Here is a 19,339-nt window from a genome sequence, read left to right on the forward strand (position 1 = left end):
CCTTTTCAGCGTGTGTGGGGAAGGAATATCCTCAGTACACACACAGACATTTGATTGGCAGTCATGTCTTCTCTTTGCTCTAATCATAATCAGTTGAAGTAAGAGGGCTTAGTGCAGCTTCTAGAGTATCAAAATTGGGGAGGAATGGCTGGAAGGATTGTATTTTAGTTAAAGCAGATATTTAGCGAAATCTGATATTTTAGTTAACTTTGAACTAGGATTTCATTTCTCTAACACAAAGGGCAGGTAAATATCGTACCCTCTACTCAGAGGAGCTTCATCAGTTGGAGGTGTCAGTGCAGGAAAGCTGACACCCTGTTTTCTAACACAGACATTTGCACTCAGCTGTGCAGTGCAGGCAAGGGAGTGAGCACAGCCATTGGCTCCATCTGTAGTCAGGGTGTGACTTGGAGACAAAAAGCATCTCAGAGATGTGAAAACTCCTCAGTCCTACTCCCTACAATTCTAAATTGCCCCAGAAAGCCTTTGGGTGACTGACTGGTGGGTAACCTGCTCTACCTCTTGGATCATTTGATGTGTGCACACAGGATGTATTGCTGTTTGAACACAGGCCTCTCTGTTAGCACCTGGGTCAGAGGCCCATAGGCAAATCCTACTAATGATCCGCAAAAGAGACTCAGTTTCATGTGATAATTACTTTTTCAGCACTTAATTAAAAACACCCCAAAAAACAACAAACATAAACCAAGATCAGTTACTTGATCTAGAAGGTAGAAAAAGTCCTCCCCAAAACAGCAGAAATTATTAACTAAGTCTGTGATGGTATGGAGTGCACAGATGTGTTCCTGTCTATCACTCTTTACTCTGTGTTTTGATTAGCAGTTCTGCACATTGGTAAATTTGAAAACTAAGTGTTGTGAAAATGCCCCTTGATGAAGGGTATCTCGGAGTTAAAAGAATTAGGTACCAAAATCCTTGTCCCTTGTGGGGGAAAAGACATGACAGTTGGATGAAGCTCTGAGCAATCTGATCTAGTGGAAGGTGTCCCTGCTCATGGCAGGGGGTTGGAACAAGATGATCTTTAAGGCCCCTTCCAACCTAAACCATTCTGTTATATGATTCTATCATTATATGATAGTTCAGACAAAAACTCTCTGAAGATGCTGTGGGAATTGTTGCCTATCATCAGGTTCCTTTAGAATTTCTCCGTGGTATCTAAAAGGTAGAGCTGGCAAAAAGACCTCTTAGTAACCACTAGGCTGGATTCTGTTCCCAACCTCTGTTTTGCACAAGAAACAAGTTTAACTCAAATCTCAAGACAGAGTGGAGGAAAGCGTATTTCAGCTGAGGTGAGATGGAATGGCAAGTGAAAAAGGGGGCTAGAAATCTCCAGGAAAATGCCATAGCACAGGAAACCCTGCAGAAGGTGCATACTGAAAACCAGTTCATGATACTATCCTGTTTTCAGATATGGATTCACAAAAGAAGTTTCAAAGAAGTACAAGGTAAGATTCTTCCTTCTTCCTTCCCCTATATTTTTTTAGTAGAATTTCACATGTAAAATGAAATCTATGTAAACAAGAAAAGTTCAAACTACTTTAGGTGTAGCAGAGCGTTACTTTAGTGATGTAGGTGAAATTATTTTGACCTATCAGTGGAATAACTGACAAAACAATTTTAAGTGCTAGTTTCTTATGCCTAGAGATCTATGGGATGAAATAAGTAACATCCATAAGAACAATCAAGAACACAAAGAGAGGTGAACATGAAAGAAAAAACAAAATGCTACAGAGACAATCAAATGGCCCTAAAGTAAATGTCAGAAAACGTTTGTCAGGGTTGTAGTTCAGGATATCACCTGAACAAAACTGTTCATATAAACTGTAACAGACACTTCAGCAAAATATTGAACTTAGAAGCAACAGAATCTGCCAGAAATAGGATCTAATGTAAAAGTATATTTTACAGGACCATTGGAAACAGATTTTGTGTCTTCTGCGAGATGTTTTTAGCTGGCTTCCCCTTGCAACTATAATTGATAGCAAAGTTCTTATCCTACATGGGGGGATTTCAGACACCACAGATCTGGATTTCCTGAATGCACTTGAAAGAAATAAGGTAAGAGATCATATTCATGTGAGGGTAATTTTGTTTTCTTTAAAAATGTTGCGGTACAAATGCTAGGATCAGGTAATTTTGCATTAGGAAAGGAAATGGCAGCAGTATAAGGCATGTAAGAAAAATAATAGTCCAATTTTTCTTCAAAATCAGGACTTAGGAAGCAAGGATGCAGTAGGTGTTGAGAGCCAGTTGTCTGGCCCTCCACATAACATGGGTCTTTTAACCTTAAAATAGCTAAAGCCAGTTTAGATGCCTTCTCCTGCAGGGATGACACATTAGCCAAAAAATATGAAAACTACTTGATTCCTGGGCATTTCCTTTAAACACTTTAGAAATCAATTTAGCCACGTATTTCCAGCACTGCCTTTTTTCCTGAGGCTGTGATTCTGCCATCTGTTATGTGGGGGAAGTTCTCCACCTGTGAGGCGCTCCCTTGGCAGCAGCTGAGTGTTGTACATGTGGGAGAGCCTTTCCAGAAGGATCAAAATTCAAGAACTGGCCTTGATAAAACATAATCTACTGCTTTTCAGGGATTTAGAAGACAAAAATGTTCATGTTTTTTTCTGAAATGATGAGCAAACACAGACCTTTCAAATCAGCTGAAAATAGTGGGGGATTTGGTCTCAATATGAACAACTAAATCAAGATGTCTGCTTGTGATCAGGGTGCTGAGACTCCTTATAATCAGTGGAGATCCAGGAGATCATTACTTAGGCACACGTCTCCAGTGCTGTTCAAGGAAGTGCCCCATTGGCTAGGGATGTCCCCTCTGGCCTTAACCTGCCTCTGAAGGAAATCTTCTCTGTAGGTCCCCTCTACCAGTCTCCTTTAGGCCAGATTGGTGTCTGCCCCCCTCGCACTAACTCACAGCCATAGTGGAGCATCTCAGATGGCATAAGAGACCAATGTTTGAGCAACTTGGTGTACCCTGTAATCAATGTCTGTGGAATCTAGAGCTGTTTTTGTCATCCATATTTTCTAAAGCAGAAATAAATGCTTTGAAGGACAGTCAGTTGTATCTCTTTTTTAAAGATATTAAAAAAGAAAAAGGGCATGAGTACTTCTGATCATTGGAGTCTAGGCTCCTTTAGCTGCAACACTGTGCACTAAAACTGGGTGCCTAAATCCAGATAGAGGTGTCATAACCATGAGCTGAGTTCTGCCCATGCTTTCACCAGGGCTCAGCTCTGCATGTTCCTGTGAAATGCAGTATCTGTGAAATGCAGAATTAACAGGTCAAAGTAGCTGTCACAGGAGAGCGTTGCTAATGAGACATGTGTGGGCCACAACCCAGGGCAGTGTCACTCAAGGCCAAGTGATGTACTGTAATTGGTACAGCTGGCAGCTGACAGGTTTCAATACTGGTCAGTGCACTGGTGAATAACTCTTGTGTTGTGTATTTGTTTTGAATTAGTCCTTTCCTTTGTTAAAGAGTAAAATTTGGCGGTCTGCCAAGTGTGTATGTTTTATTGGTGGATTATTTTTTCTTGTTTGGGATTTTGTGTTTTGCTTTGGGTTTCTTTTGGTTGGTTGGTTTGGTTTTGGGATTTATTTTGGCTTTGTTCTAGAAATAAGCTAGTATGAGAGAATTTCAAATGAGAAGACATTCCCTGGAGAAAAATCCATGTTAATGGTCATTCGTGGAACCATAGAGAACCACTCCAGAAAAGCAAATGCCCATGCATGTTTGAGGAGTTTGATTTAACAGTATAAGGCCTGATGTAATATTCCATCAGTTTCACTGCTGTCTTCCTGATACTCAATTTAGCTAAACTAATCTAACAGCATGGTACTGTGTCAGAGCAGAAGTGAATGGAGTTTCACCTTCTGTACAATTTGAATGCATATTTTGTTTCCAGGGAAGCTTGGCATTGAAGTGTCTTCCCTGAGACCAAGCCCCACTTGCTGCATAGTGAGACCTTCACATTTACTGTGTTTGGAATGAGTGTGTGTGTCAGAATAAGAATATGAAAGCAGCTCTGAAGAGCCTGGTTACCGATAGGTATAAAGCAAAATTTCTGCACGTGCCAAATACTTGCAGCTTCTCCCAAACCTGGAAATCAGGATATTATGAGAGTTAACATTAGTTGAACTCTCAAGGAGTTCTCCGGAGTACAGGAAACATGAGTGGATGTTCCTTTCAGCCGACATCTCTGTATCAACTTCTGTTGTTGTGATAGTAACTTTTTTTTTTAAAGCTGAAATCTTTGATGCGGCCACCAAAGTCAGTGAGAAACAGACAGGACCAAATGAAGAAGAGAATTCCCACAACCAAACCCAGTAAACACATTGCCAACCAGCATGTTGCAGGGAAGACACAACACATCTCTTCATCGGGCTTCACTGAGCCTCCAGGTTCAAATTTGCCTCCAGACCCCGCCCTGAAGGAATGGAAACAGGTAGGTGAAATGAAAGACACACTGATACCAAACCCCTCCCGCACAGACTCAGCCGGTAGTGTGCTCATGAGTCTGAGTGAACTGTCTCTTAATAGGAAAACAGTCTACCTAAGGAATATTTTAGATACCTATTAGGTTTTTTTGGATGCATTTTGTAGACCTGGTAATAAAAGCTTGGGGTTTTATACCTTACAAATAAAATTCATCCAGTATTTTTTTTTATAGCCGTTAGGAGGAGGAAACTGCTCAGTAGGAAATGGGTTTGCCTGCCCTCATGTGGTTGGATCTGTTGGTACATCAATGGTTGTTGGTTTAAACAGGTCAGACAGCAGTTGTTGGTGAGATAAAGCACCTTTTTTTGGCTGTGCTTTTGGCAGCTGAATGCTGATATAGCCCAAAAAAAGCCACCCAGCTCCTGAGACATACAGGCAGATTACTCAGAAGTGGGAGGTTTTTGTCCTCTGGCTGTTAATTTCATCTTGAATATCAGAGCAAATACAGAGCTTTTGTTATACTGTAATTTAATAAATGGTGACAATTTGAAAAGCTTAATTTCTCTGAAAATCTGATTTCCTAAGATACCTATCTGACCAAAAAGCTAACATCATTAGCAGAAGCGGCTCCCCTTTCCCCCCCACTCTAAATCTGACACTCCCCCAGCTAATCAAGCATGCATTAGGCCATGCTCACCTACATGAAATGGAATGTGTTAGTGCAGACCTTGCCCAGAAAAGTTTAAACAAACACGTTTTGAATAATGTTTGCTACTGACAAGAATTAAACCATGATAATCCATCTTCATGTCTGAACCTTGCTAAAATGCTAATAATGTAAAATGTCGGTTTGAAACATGAGCTAAGTGAAGACATTAAAGCCAAAGGCAACTCTTGTCATGTTTAGAGCAGGTACTCCAAGCTTAGGTAAAACCACTGACCAGTGTGGCTGTCCAGTCTGTGCTGGGAAATAGCAATTGCCTCTCCTACCTACATGTGAAGAAAGCAGCCTTTTTCTCATTGAATTAGCCCAGGTAATGTTTTTGGTGCATCTGCCCAAGTCTGAAAACCTCAGCTGTGAAAGGAGGTACATTGCTGAAATTATATTTCTTCTGAAACAAAAAAGTTAATCCAAAATCTAGATAATGTATCTTAAAAAGTAGAACAAAGGTCTCAGCCCAAAAGAATATGTTCCTGAAAAGAAGGGAAAACCCCAAGACCTATGTGTTTTCTCCCTGTACTGTGGGGCTTTTGCTGTGGCCACCACTTTAGACAGCCATAGCCTGTCAGTCTTCCCTTGCTATCAGTCCTCCCTTGCTTGAATTTGCTATTTATAGATCCTTGACATTCTGTGGAGTGATCCAAGAAGCCAAAATGGCTGTACACCAAACAAGTGTCGAGGAGGAGGCTGTTACTTTGGTCCCGATGTCACTGCCAAGCTGTTTGAGAGATATAATCTGAAGATGCTCATCAGGTCTCATGAATTTAAGCCAGAGGGTTATGAGATCAGTCATGATGGGAAGGTAAGATGCTTCCATGTAAAGTAGAATTACCATGTGAATTTCACAGGAACATCCACGGTAGATTTGTCTGCAAAATTTATTTTAAAAAGAAAGAGAGTCACTTTGTTAAACTGAGTTTGGGGGAACTTTGTTCTAGATAGATGTTACAACAAGTTACTGAGTTCCAAGTAACAAAATTCTTTACATCTTTAGGGAGTGGGGACCAATTTACTTAGATGAAAACATGTATTACTTACATGAAAAAAAAATGGACATCAACAGAATCCCCAACAAGAGTTGTGTGTAAATACAGTTCAAGACATGCTCTAAGGCTCTAGAAGCCTTTAACTTAGCAGATTTCTCTTCTGGCCCTGCTTTCTAACATGCTGTATTGGGAGGGCAACAAGAATCCTGAAAATCAGGTCTCTCTTCGAAAGAGGTTTCTTTAAACAGCATGTTATATCTCATTGCTCTCTGAAGTCTGACAAGTCAAAAATAAATGCCCAGAGCTCTGACTCAAAAGGCAAGAGCAATTTGGTGAATGACACAGTTTTACATGTAGACATGTGGACACATAATTTTGTAACCTGGAATTTTTTCTCAAATTGGTTTCAGAAATAAGTGTCAAGAAGAGCTATTCTGGCCAATCCAGTTTCTTTGTTTCCTATGTCAGGTTATCACCATATTCTCTGCCTCTAACTATTACGAAGAGGGCAGTAACCGGGGCGCTTACATCAAGCTGAACCCCGAGCTGACCCCTCGGTTTGTGCAGTACCAGGTCAGCAAGTTCACGCGCAGGCGGAATCTCCGGGAGAGGTAAAGCTGTGTGTTGCATGCAGTGAGCATGGAGCCACCTCACAGTGAGTGTACCTGCCACAAAGCTAGAGCTTGACTGAGTAACTGAATAGGCATCTGTTTTCCTTGATTCTCACTGGCTTTCTGTTTTACAATTTAAAAATTAATACAGTAGACAAAACATGATCTGGGTGCTTAACTTGGTTTCCTGAAAAATACCCAATGGTAATTAGGTGAGGTAAGCAGTTAGAACAGACAATTGTCAGGGACTCATAAATGGCCTGCACCTGTCTGCTTTAAGGCTGCAGTGTTAATCTGGACAAATCCTGTTATGAATTGAGCCTCAAAAGTTTATCATGACAGCTTTGCCATGCCTAACAGTGTGGTCAGATTACTAAAGGAAAGCAGCTTAGAATTACCTGCATAAACTCAATTATCTCACAAACTCAGTTTATTCTTGTGGAGCATTGTTGGTTTTGTTTGGTTTGGGGTTTCCCCCCACTGAATGTTGTTCTAGTGTGTTTTGGGTCATCCTACTTAAACATACCAGACCTTAAACATACTACATGTTAAAGGATATAAGAATTTTATAATGAGGGTTGAAAAGCATAACCTGCTAGAGGAATCTAATCCTTTATTAAGCTAATTTTTTTTTCCTCCTAGGGTAGGTACAATTGAATCATCTGCCTTAAAGTCCTTGCGAGAGAAGATTTATGCGCACAGGTCTGAACTCATCAGTGCTTTTGCACAGTACGACATCAATGGCACAGGTACTGCTTCCTCTCTGTCCGGTTGCCACCATGGGGGAAACAGCTTCCATGTGTGTGGGAGGCAGAGGGGACAAACTCCATTGAGAGGAGTCCTGCCTGCCTGCCAGTGTCAGGCTGAGAGCAGCAGAGGCTGGTTGACCTTGTTGTTCATGACCACAGAGGAGGATAGGCATTGGGAAGGGCTTAGCCCAAACAGCTTGAGGGGATGAAGCTTGAAGTAGGAAAAAGGAAACTGAAAGACATGGGCAAATAAAGCAATTATGTTTGCTGTTGGGTAGAGAGTTTGGGCAGGCAAATCCAGTTCCAGAAACTCAAAGGTCACCACCGCCTTCATGCAGGACTGTCTTCAGAATGTGTCAGGCAGGAAAATGGGGTCAGGTGGGGGGATGTGGAATGGGTCTCCTTCTGAGTCTGGGAGGTATCTGAGGAAAGTTGCCTGCCTATGCCTCTAGCAGACACACACTCACCCCTCAGCTGAAGAAAAGTCAGTGCTAAGTTAATAGATGAACCTTTTACGTAGAAGCAAGAAGTTGATTTCTGCCACAAATACAACTTTTCCTTGTGATGGCTTCTCACTTGACTGTGTCCTTACAAGGACACTCAATAACACAGTATTCTTTCTTTGGCCACTGAACAGCTGTTTCACATATTTCTGTGTGGTTGAGTTTTCAGCCACATGTCATTCTAATTGCAGCCCAGCTGAAACCTGAATTATTTTTCATGGTATAATCTGGCTTTCTCAAAAAGTGTTAAAACATGCTGAACATCTTAACAGCATCACAACTTTGTGACTGGAAGGGACCTGTGGAAATGCCTAATCTAACCCCACTGCTCCTTTGTTATGAGGGCTTTTATCCCAGAGTTCAGAGAAAATCCTTGTGTTTTGTAACCCTTTGTGCTGGTGACTGCTGTGTGCTGTGTCCTGTACTTTTAACCATGACCTGACCCCTTCTGGCAGGCAGGATTTCTGTCAACGACTGGGCTGCAGCAATGGAGTCTGTCCTACAGCTGGAACTGCCCTGGAGGATGCTGCGGTCTCAGTTAGCACAGATTAACCCAGATGGAGAAGTTGACTTCATGTCATGTTTTTATGATTTGAAAATGGGTCAACCTATAAAAGAGGTAAAGAGGAAAACACTTCCTTACAATTCTTGGAGGAACAACTTTTGGTGCAAATTGAAGCACAAGACAGTAGTTTGGCCCAACCAAGTAGACATCTACAGCTGAACTAGTTGCTGAGCTTCCTTTTATAGTCACTGGAGGAAAATGAGCACTGCTAGGGTACAAATCATCATTCCCTGCTAAGGTAGATGCCTAAAATAGGTTGGATGAATCACATGCTAGAACTGCTTCTTACTTTCTCTTGGCTCTCGAGGGCGTTTAGATAAGGGAGCTGAGGAGATGTGACAAATCCTGCCCAGAGCACTCAACCCTTACTCTTTGAAATAAGCATTTCAAACAAGCTCCAGAGGCAGCTCAGGGCCCTGTGGGAGGAAGTCACATTTATAGATGGACTTTTAGATGTTTATAATGGTATCTGAGGTCACTTCTACAGAGCCCAGTTGTTACCAAATGGCTGCACAGTGCTTTGGAACAGAGGTATCACCCAAATCTTCCTAAACAGCAAGATCCATTCACATCTGTACAGTGAGTGCTTTGTAGGAGTGCATGGTCTACGCCATCTTCCCTAGATTATCTAAGATTATTTCCACAAATAATTACTGAACGGCTCCTTTCCTCCTTGCCCTGCCATCTGAAAGTGATGGGTTTTATCTGATTATTCCTCAGGGCAAGACACAGAAGTGTCATTCCAGACAACTCAAACATAAAGATTTGTTTTTTTCACATTTGACAAGCTAAACTGGGAAAATGGAAATTGGATAGTAGATATTCTGTTGGTTAAATTAACTCAAACCAAGGTCTGAATAGCTTCTTGTATGTGATTTCAAAACCAGGCTCAGCCAGCTTTGGCAGAAACACTGTGCAGATACAGAAAGGATCTGGAGATCATCTTTAACATAATTGACAAAGATCACTCAGGTAAGTCCAGGTAACTTTACTGTGTCAGCTCTAGGGAGCCTATACCAGTTATCTTTTCCCCACTGTTTCCTCCTCAAGGCTTCTAAATATAGAGGAACCAGAGGGGATATAATTTCTCTAGTTTAGTGGAAACTACTTTAAGCAGTCAGGCTGCAATCATATAAGGGACAGTGCACAGAGCCTAACAAGAAAAGATTCTCACATACCCCAGCTCCAGTATTGGCTTTGCTCTTTTGGGGGCTTTTTCTCCCTTCCGCTCTAGTTTTACTCTTTACTGCTTTCTCAATTCCACTGTCAAAAGCATTCAATCATTACCTAAAGTAAAAATGTGCTTCAATAATGAAAGCATTAAGTCCACCATGGTAGGCAGGTAACTTTCTTGTAGTGAAGGAGGGTTAATGTGTATGTTTATGCAGGAAGGGGAAAACAACACTGCCAAAAGCAAGCTATTGTCTGTCTCCTTTAGGTTTGATTTCTCTTGAGGAATTCAGCCAGACATGGAGACTGTTCACTTCTCACCTGGGCATCGATATAGAGGATGACTCCATTGACAAGTTAGTCCTCAGCATAGACTACAACAAAGATGGCCACATTGACTTCAACGAATTTTTAGAGGCCTTTCACGTTGTTCACAGACTTGAGAAGAAGGCAACCTCATGAAAAGGCAGAACTTGTGGGTTGTCTTGGAAGTTCAGGTTGCTGTCATTAGTCATAAAAGGGCTGCTTGATAGGGTCACAGTGCAAGCCTTTATATAGCCCTTCCTGGATGATCTGTACCTGCTAATACTGGGATAGAGGAGATGAAAACCCACATTTACAGTATTACTGTGCCACTGCCACACACTGCCAGGACCTTACAATTCATCCCCTCCTCTTGGTGGCATCTCCCCCATCAATCTAATCCTGAGCATTGCCAAGGTCATGCCTACAGCTGTGTAGGAAGAGAGACTTTGGTATGTGTCTGTCAGCAGTCCTTAGTGTCAGCTGAGCGCATTGAGAACCACACAGAACATATCAGTTCCACCCTGGTGATGGAACAGGCACAAGAGGCTGGCTGTGGGGTGACCATTGCAGGAGAGGAAAACAGGGAGGAAGCATCTGGTTAAAATGGATAGTCCTGCATTTAATCTTGCTCTTTGCATGATGCAGAGGAATTAAATTATTCCAGGTCAATCTCTTACGTTTCTAATAGTTCACAGGCACAACTTCGAGATGGTTGAAAGATGTTTACACTTGCACTAGATTTCCTCTTGCCTCTGGTTACTTTTCCCCATATTTGTTGGGATTTGGAGCTATGAAACAATCATAACTATTTCTGAGATGGAGCCAGGCTCTGCACAATGGTGCTGAGCAATAGCACAGGAGGCAATGGGCAGAAACTGAAGCACAGGAAATTCCACCAGAGCAAGAGCTTCTCTCCTGTGCAGTGACTGAGCACTGGAACAGAATGCCCAGAGAGGGTGTCGAGTCTCCCTCACTGGAGATATTCAAGAACCATCTGGATGCAGTCCTGTGCTATGGGAATGACCCTGTCTGAGCAGGGAGGTTGGACCAGATGATTCATTGTGGTCTCTTCCAACATGACCCATGCTGAGATTCGATGATTCCAAGATAAATCGTGACCTTAATGAAGGCTAAATCCACAGCATGTTAATGCAACACGTGATAGATCACAGAATAAAGCTTTAGCTTTCTGAGCAATGCCCAAGGGGGTGTGTCTCTTTGCCTGTGTTTTGTACCCTGCCTCAATCACCACAGAACATTCTTCCTGCAGATGCACTGGGTTTCTTAAAAACAGAAATTAGTAAGAACAGAAGAGTAAACACATTTTGATACTACCAAATCTAAATATGCTTGCACATAGTTAAATATAAATTCTTTACCAAGAAAAAAAAACCTGAGAAATTCTGAAATTGAGTTTTTGGAAGGCAGCAAGATTGAAGAGTCTTGCACTCACATTCCTGTCCCCTTTCCCTGACTGGAAGTCAATATTCCCATTCCTGCCAGTACCACCCTGTCAATTCCTAGGGGGGAGAAGGCAGGAGATCTAGACATAATTCTCTTGCGTGTTACACTGAGAAAGCAAAATCAGGTCAGGAGCTTTTTGGTAACTGCATTACCTCATTCAGCCTCAGTAAATTCAATGCACATAAAGTGCTTTTTGGGTAGGAAAAAGTTCCAACCTAGTCCCTCTTTAAATTTTAATAGCTAAAGATAAGCTAAGTAAAGCAGCTTGGTTTCATTTAATAAAAGTACTGAAAGTACAAAAAAAGTATCCTTCCAAGTTTATCATCCCAGAATATAAGAGCAGCCCAAGCTTAAGGCACTGCTGTCTCTCTTAAATCTTGTTTTCTACTATTAAATACAGAACTTTTTTCCAGAAGTATTTTGTAACTTGACAGATGAATGAACAAACATGCACACACTTATTTCTACTGCCTTGGGGGAGGGGAAAGAAAAATCTTTAACAGTACAAACAAAATTTACAGTGAAACTTTAATGGCATTGGTAATACATAATGTATATGTTTAGTATGCAGTTATTCTGATCTATGCACTGTGATGATCAGTCCCATCTTATTCCAGTGGAGTTACAAAAAAAAGGCTCCACTTACAATGGCCAAACATCTCTGTGTGTGGTGGGATCTTGCTTCCCGCTGTTGGCTTCCATGCGGAGGGTGTGAACTGCAAGGTAGAACTGGACACTGCAGTTCTGGAGTCCCCCTTTTGCACCTGCCCCAGTAAAGAGGACAAAGCCAGGCTGTACAGTGAGACACAGGAGCTCTGAAGGATGGCTGGCACCTTCCCGTGTAGATGTCCTCCACTAAGGACACATTCCTGAACCTGGCATGAAGGGGACTGGCCTTGAGAGATCACTTCCTGAGAGGGGATACCAAGGTACAGTCATAGCACAACTTCACTCAGCAGGCAGGGAGAACCTTTTGGGGATGCAGGACAGAGGTATGAGAGCAGCTGAATCATTGAGCCAAAAAAGAAAGCCTGTCCTGTCAGCTGCTGGTGGCACAAAGAGCCCTCTGGCCCCTGAGAGAAGGGGGGTGGCAGGGGGAGTAACTGTGAAACATCTAATGCTGGGAATAAATGCCACGAGACTGAAACCGGGAGTGGGGAAAATCCCTGCTGCTTGTACTTAAATCCAAACTGTTTGATTCTATAACCCACATCCTCAATCCCTTTTTTTCAGTCACAATTCTATGCAGCAGCTACTTAATATTCCAGATGTGAGTGGTCTTTTAAGCAGCACCTGAATCAGCCTGCAGAGTGCTAAGCTCTCACCCTACAGCTACAGCTGCCACCACTGATCTCTCTCCTGCTTTCTGGGCAACTCTGCTCCTGCCTGCTGACCACTCCAAAAAGTGCCCAAGGTTAGACTAGGACTGACTCAGGCTCCCACTTCTCTCAAGGCCCTGGCTACTGCCAGAAGTGTGACACATTCCTGCAGTGTCCCATGCCCACATGGGGCAGGCCAGGTTTCACTACCCCACAGAAAGTGGCTGCTCCTTTGCAGGGTAGCCAAGGACTGTGTGGCTCACCTGCAACTTCCAGGAACAAGCAGGACTCTTTCCCTGAGAAAGGAGACTACAATTAGCAGGATAGAAGCCAGACAAACTTTGTACTCCACCCATTCAGTTTTCACAGTTACCTGTGGCACCAGCAGCTGAGGGAGATCAGTGGCACTTTTGATCTGTCTAGTCTGACAAACCCACATCCCTGTCACAGCAGGGGGAAGGCAACAGTGTGAGCAGGGGGGACACAGGGCTGCAGAGCAGGGCTGGGGCCAACATGTGGTATGAGCTCTGAGCTGGACACAGGTCCTTATTCTGCCAGCTCCTCCCCCAGCCCTGTGCCTGCCACACTCAGCTGCCTCCAGCACTGTGTGGGTGCTCCTGATGCCACAGCTGCAAACTGCTTGGGGCAGCAGGGCCCCTCAGGCTGGCATGAGCAGCTCTCAGGTGAATCTGTTTTAGTTCACTAATGCCCTTGTTTCTGAGGCACAGGACCGGTCTGTTCACCTTTGCCTTCTTTCCATAAATGTGTTTCCAGGGATTGGGAGCTGGCAGTGTCATCCTCTGCTGCCTCCCCAGGGAGGCTGTGCAGCCTCTACCAATTAGCTCAGCCCTGCACAAACCACAAAGTCGTCCTGTATTTTATGTGGGAGCACACCCTGGCCACTGCCAGTGCCAGCTCTGCTTTGCAGTAGCCTCACACACACAAGGCTCCTCAGCAAAGCAGAGGGTCTGTGTAAAACCTCATTCGCAAATGGGTTTGCAAGGCCACTCTCCAGCTGCAATGGTTCTTTGCTCTGAGCAGTAACACAGCAGCTGTGCCTGACCCTGCAAGTAACGTAAGTTTGCCTTCCACTGGCCTTGTCTTTGAGTACCACCCTTCACCACCACATAGATACCTAAACTCTTCAAATGACCACATAAACACCTTCCAATTGCCTGCATTCCACATGGTAATTCATTGTGATCTTCATAACCTAGATCATACTGTGAATTTGATAGTAAAGAAACCAATGACACTCCCACTTGAAAACAAAGAAGTCTTAAAGGGTGTCCAGGTATGTTAGGCCATACATTTCATTGCTTTAGACTTCAATACAGCTGCATGAATAACCAACATCAGCCTTCTTGTTTCTGAAAAGAAATTCACACAGTAGGTAAAAAAAAAAATTGGAAGTCTGAGCAAAAAGTCATCTTGCATCTCTCTCAATCTAGGATTCAAGAAGAAAAGCAAAAATAACTGCTACTACTTTTTGTATGATACCGAGTAGAATAAAAAAAACATCACCTTGCTCTTGTTGTGCTTATGCTCTGCACTGTCACATCTGCTTAAACTAGACAAAGGATTTTACTTCCTTTCACTGGGAAACAATCCAAGTGAGCTTTCATAATACACATGAAAAGTTTAAAAAACCCACACCAAACAATAACAAAGGCAAACCCTTACAAAACAGGCACCACGCCAATAAAATAATTTCCACACCCAAGTGCTAATTGTACCTGAACTGTCACTTCATACTGGCCCCTGCACAGGCCCATGGTTCCCATGGTGGGTAACACAGGGCTCCTGGTCCTCTGGACTACCAAACTCCTCTGGTCTCTGAAAAAACATTAAATCACCTCACACTAAGGCCTCCTACACCTACACTCTCTCGAGCCAGTTCCCAGATACTGCTATAGCAGCAGTGACAGCGTAGAGGGACAGCAGGCAGGCTGTCAGGCTTATATAGCTCAGAAAGTACTTATTTTTACAGGCCTATCTGCTCTTTTCACCTCTACCTGGCAAAACAGAATTGCTCTGATCCTTTCTGCTCACATGGCAGCAGTGCTACTGAGGGAGCCTGTTTGTGGCCATGGGATGCTGAAGCTACTGCCACTTTCCTATGCTGACATGTGGCTGGTGGCAAAGCCAGCAGCACAGGCACAAGGAAAACCACAGCCAGTGCCTGGGGTAAGGCAGGGTTTTCCTCTCCAGAGGCTGCCAAACTCTGTTTTCAGTTTAAATGGCCATGGAGTCATTTCCATGCAGGATGCACCTACTCCCTGCAGCACCTCAGAGCCTCCAACTGACAGCAGTAACCTGGGAACTGTCTGCAGGGAGACTTCCAGGCAGCCCAAGCCCTAATTACATGAGACCAATGTAACTTCAAACTAAAATGAAGAAAAAGAAAAAATTGAAAAGGAAATAAAAATAAAATAAAATAAAATAAAAACAACAAAGAGAAACATCAAAGCCTTCCATAAACTCATGCTACACTGGAAAAGCCACAATTATGCCATTCTTAACTCTGAGGCTGTTTGCGAGGGAAATGATCAGGAGACTGGGAAATGGTGCTCAAGTGGATGAGGTTTATCTTGCTCCATTCAGATGAAAAGGATTACAGGCATAAAACTGTCTGTCACACTGGAGAAGCTGGAGTCTTGGGATTTTGCCTCCTAAGTCTTGGGGATGCAGGGAAGGAAGCTATTCAGATTAAAGACAGACGCGGCTTCCTGACAGAGGCTATCCTCCCAAATTAATGGTTATTGTAGGATGTTTGTCCCTACTGGCATTAGCCCTGCACTGACTAGGTGCAAATGAGAAGAGAATCGGGATAAAAGTGTATTAGAAATATCACCACATTATTTCAAGTTATTCTTACTCCTCTAATTTACATTTCCCTGGATGTTCCACACTGTGCATTAATGATTCACAACGATGTACATTTACACACAACAGGAGAAAAATTAATGAATTCAATCACTTCCCTTATTTGTGAGACTTTATGCCCAAGATGCAGCTCCCTCGTTTTATTATGCCTTTTGATCTCCACAGAGTAATCTGTTTCCCCCTTGGCAGAACTGTGTAATTCTTGCTAATTTGATATGAATTACATTTATGCACTTTGGGCAGAATAACCCTCATTATTTGTTATTTCTCACACACTCTCCTAAAACCAGGCCAAATTCCAGCTCTCTGTCCCCAGCAGTAGATGTGCACAGAGCATCTCCAGTAATGCCAAGTGCTGAGTGAGTGCATGGCATACACAGAGGCAGCAACCAAGGGGGTCGTAACAGGGAACTGGGGAGGAAGAATCTCCAAGCCTTTCTTCCCATGTGAGGCATCACTTACTGCATTGCACAGCCAGTGCTGGGTAGGAAATCATGTAAATAAATAATTATGGCTTTTGTTAGGTAAGTCATGGTGCCATAGGCTCCACTGGGAGCACTATCGTAAAAAAAGTGGCAAATTCCTGTGGCTGTGTCTTTCTCCAAGATACTACCAGTAGCTCCAAACGATTTCTGTAAAGAAAGAAGCAAAGAAGTAGAGCAAGTTAGGCATGCAAGCTTATTTATTGGAAAAAAACCCATGCCATTATGATTTTTTATTTTTGCTGAATACTGAAAGCAATTCTCTTTTCTCCTCATGAAAACCTTAATCAGGATTACAATAGGGCCCACATGACTTAGTTAGATCAGTGCAAGTAAATGAAGAACACAACTTCATGGATTTTTGTCCTTTGGGGGGAATGGGTGGGATTACTCAAATATTTGTAATAGTAATGCCTTGATAAAGCAGAACTTCACTTCAATCTACCCTTGTACTTCAGAGCTTGTTAGCCACTACAATTTTATTCCCTTATTAAATCTCCCATGATTTTTACATTAGTTTTCCAAAATATATTTCCAGAAGATACTTAAGTGATTTGGCCTTTATAAGAGAAAAAGCCAGGACAAAATCACGTTTATCACACACATTAAAAAAAGAGCAGGAGATAATTTTGAGAGGAGGAGACTTTTCCCCAGTGCCCTTTGAGCTCACCAGCTCCTGCAGAAACAGGTCATTGGCCATGTGCACGATTCTGTCCACATGGATGATGCCCCCAATGCTGTTCACCTCGATGTCAGAGAGGAACGTCAGGACGAGAATAGCTTCCACCAGGAGCTGCCTGTACTCGGGCTGGGGGACGTGGTTCAGCACCGACTCCACGTGCACTGCAAACTTGATTTCGCACGGGGTCATCTGGCAAGTTTGAGTGGAAATGGAAAGACAAACTGACAAATCCAAAAGACTAGCTCCTCACATCCTGCAAGCACTGAAACATATGCTCCTCTCCACACATGGGGGCAGACTGACTGAAGCGAACAAAATGTTTGTGCGGCTTTAGCACTTACAGAAAGTTTTCGTGTTGCTAGACCTGATTCTGCAAACAGTTACACAACGTCCAGAAGCCTGCTCCAGCCCTGCAACCCAGCACCCACATCTCGCATTCAGTGCTGCTGATGCTTAGCTGGCACATTAACTCTTTGCTTCCCAGGCTGTGGTCTGCACATTCTGCCTTGTACGTATCTTTCTGGCATTGCAAGTGAGTTGCAAAGCCAAACTTAGTGCTGAGTTTTACAAACAACTACCTGCTTAGAGGGGTGATTTTTAAATAACCCCCGAGCTTTGCTATGCAGGAATATCACTGTTCTGTTTGCAGAGAGGTTTAATTTGCACTGGCATAGCTCTGTGGATGTTATGCTGCCTTAGGAAATTTGTTATTTTATTCAATTGCTTTAAACAGCAAAATCCAGGTCTGACAGGCTAAAAATAGAAGTCTCTTTATCTACACAATAGGGATAAATAAAGCTCTCCTTACTGAAAAAGAAGCCACAAACCCCACCATTTGAATTTGGCAGAAAATTCCAGCTCCTCTCTTCAGCTGTTACCACAGTTCCTCAGAAAAGAAGGAAGCCAGCGGCAAATCTGAGAGAAACAGTCAGGAAAAGTCTTGGGCACAGAAGCACCACTCTTGCACTGATGGATTCCTACTCACAAGAGTTTGTTTTAGAGATGTGAATTCAAAATTTGCCAGTGCACCTGAAGACCGAATCAGCTAAGAGAAAGTGCAAGAAAATATTATGGATTTAAAGAGCCAAAGCTTTGACTGGAAACAATCATCCTCACCTGGTATTTACTGCTGACACTATGAAGCCAAAATACACTGCCTGCTGTTGCAGCATATAAAAAAAGTAAGTGACAAGTGACGTGTCCTCTTTATTCAAGTCTGTGCTGCCTCACCTTCCCCCAAAGGGCTGCTGTCAGCCACCCTCTCTGGAGCCTCCCAGTGGGCACAGGGGGACAGTGAGGGTGTGCAGAAGGCAGACTCAGCAGAGGGAAAACCTGTCACAAGCCTCCTCCCAGGCCTGCCTGGCAGGAATTCACTGCACAGATCCAGGCAAGCTGTTGGAGGTGCTGGGAGAAGGTCCACATGTTCTAAAAGTAAAACCAAGGATCTGTAACAGAGGCCCTGCTGCATCTTACACTGTCAAACCCTGTATCCAGACATGTGGCTACAAAATCATGAGCATTTTACTGTACCTCTCTGGTGGTTGAAGAAGGAAGGACATACCCATCAATGGACAGACCATGGCACTGAAACATTACAAGAGTGAACAGAAATTAAAATTCTTGCAAGTCAGTCTAAGGGTCTCTGTTCTAAGGCAATATCTAACAACTTTCAGTTAGGAGAAAAAAAAAAAGGCAAAGCAAAAAAAACCCAAATGACAAAAAAAGCCCTGTTCAAAAATATTATTTTATCCTTCCTGAAGAAGTTATTATGTAACTGGTAGAGATTAGAAATAGCTTGACATGACACACCAGAGCATGCTGTGCCCCAGCCCAGCTAACGAAGGAGAGCTCTTCAGGAGCCACTACAGCAAAGGCACACAAAGGAGGGAACAAATTGATGGGAGAATTCTGCTGGAAGAGATTTGGAAATAAAAGATAACACAAAAGCAAGACAACAGACCACAAAAGCAATAATCTTTTTTCATTTTCGCTAGAGCAACATTCAGTCATGTGCTTAGATCCAGGATACCACACCTCAGGATGTCAGCCATGGGGGGAGAGAAATAACAAGTGGTATAAAGAAAACAGTGACAAAACCTTAATGGTTAAAAGGCAGGTTAAGGAGGGACACATCTGGGTACTTGAGGTGTAGAATAGGAACATACCAAGAAGACGAGGCAGATTTTATGAATAGTCCAAAAAGATTTTAAGAATTAAATATTGAAGACAAGCACAATTCCTTTTAACAGCCAGAAAAAACAAACAATTACTCCCAGCTATTACATTAGGTCAGAAGTGATGCTTACTCTACTGGAAGATCCTATTAGTAAATAGTCAAGAGGTCATATATGATTTGTCTTGGCTGACATCAACACTAACAGCTTCAGTATAAAGGATTTTAGAAGGACAAACCAGCCTAAA

At 42.9% G+C, this 19,339-nt stretch overlaps 2 protein-coding genes across 3 annotated transcripts in view; one reads left to right on the plus strand and one right to left on the minus strand.

The window, feature by feature from the left end:
- Positions 1–11,289, plus strand: part of PPEF1 (protein phosphatase with EF-hand domain 1) — a 36,482-nt gene extending 25,193 nt beyond the window's left edge. Inside the window, exons 9-17 of one of the 2 annotated variants that reach the window (XM_012569448.5) lie at positions 1,430–1,466; positions 1,930–2,079; positions 4,281–4,481; positions 5,812–5,997; positions 6,650–6,792; positions 7,435–7,541; positions 8,500–8,663; positions 9,497–9,581; positions 10,048–11,289. In XM_012569448.5, coding sequence (XP_012424902.5) covers positions 1,430–1,466; positions 1,930–2,079; positions 4,281–4,481; positions 5,812–5,997; positions 6,650–6,792; positions 7,435–7,541; positions 8,500–8,663; positions 9,497–9,581; positions 10,048–10,241 — 1,267 coding nt within the window. In that variant the 3' untranslated portion in view covers positions 10,242–11,289. The remainder of the gene's footprint in view (positions 1–1,429; positions 1,467–1,929; positions 2,080–4,280; positions 4,482–5,811; positions 5,998–6,649; positions 6,793–7,434; positions 7,542–8,499; positions 8,664–9,496; positions 9,582–10,047) is intronic. The other variant, XM_072934401.1, reaches the window with a different exon arrangement.
- A 774-nt stretch (positions 11,290–12,063) lies between these two features.
- The window catches only part of PHKA2 (phosphorylase kinase regulatory subunit alpha 2), a 45,755-nt gene continuing 38,479 nt past the window's right edge, over positions 12,064–19,339 (minus strand). Inside the window, exons 29-31 of the mRNA XM_012569501.5 lie at positions 18,449–18,502; positions 16,907–17,107; positions 12,064–16,386 (exon numbers count right to left, since the gene is read on the minus strand). Coding sequence (XP_012424955.5) covers positions 16,213–16,386; positions 16,907–17,107; positions 18,449–18,502 — 429 coding nt within the window. The 3' untranslated portion in view covers positions 12,064–16,212. The remainder of the gene's footprint in view (positions 16,387–16,906; positions 17,108–18,448; positions 18,503–19,339) is intronic.

Source organism: Taeniopygia guttata, chromosome 1, assembly GCF_048771995.1.
Source record: "Taeniopygia guttata chromosome 1, bTaeGut7.mat, whole genome shotgun sequence".
NCBI classification, from domain to species: domain Eukaryota; kingdom Metazoa; phylum Chordata; class Aves; order Passeriformes; family Estrildidae; genus Taeniopygia; species Taeniopygia guttata.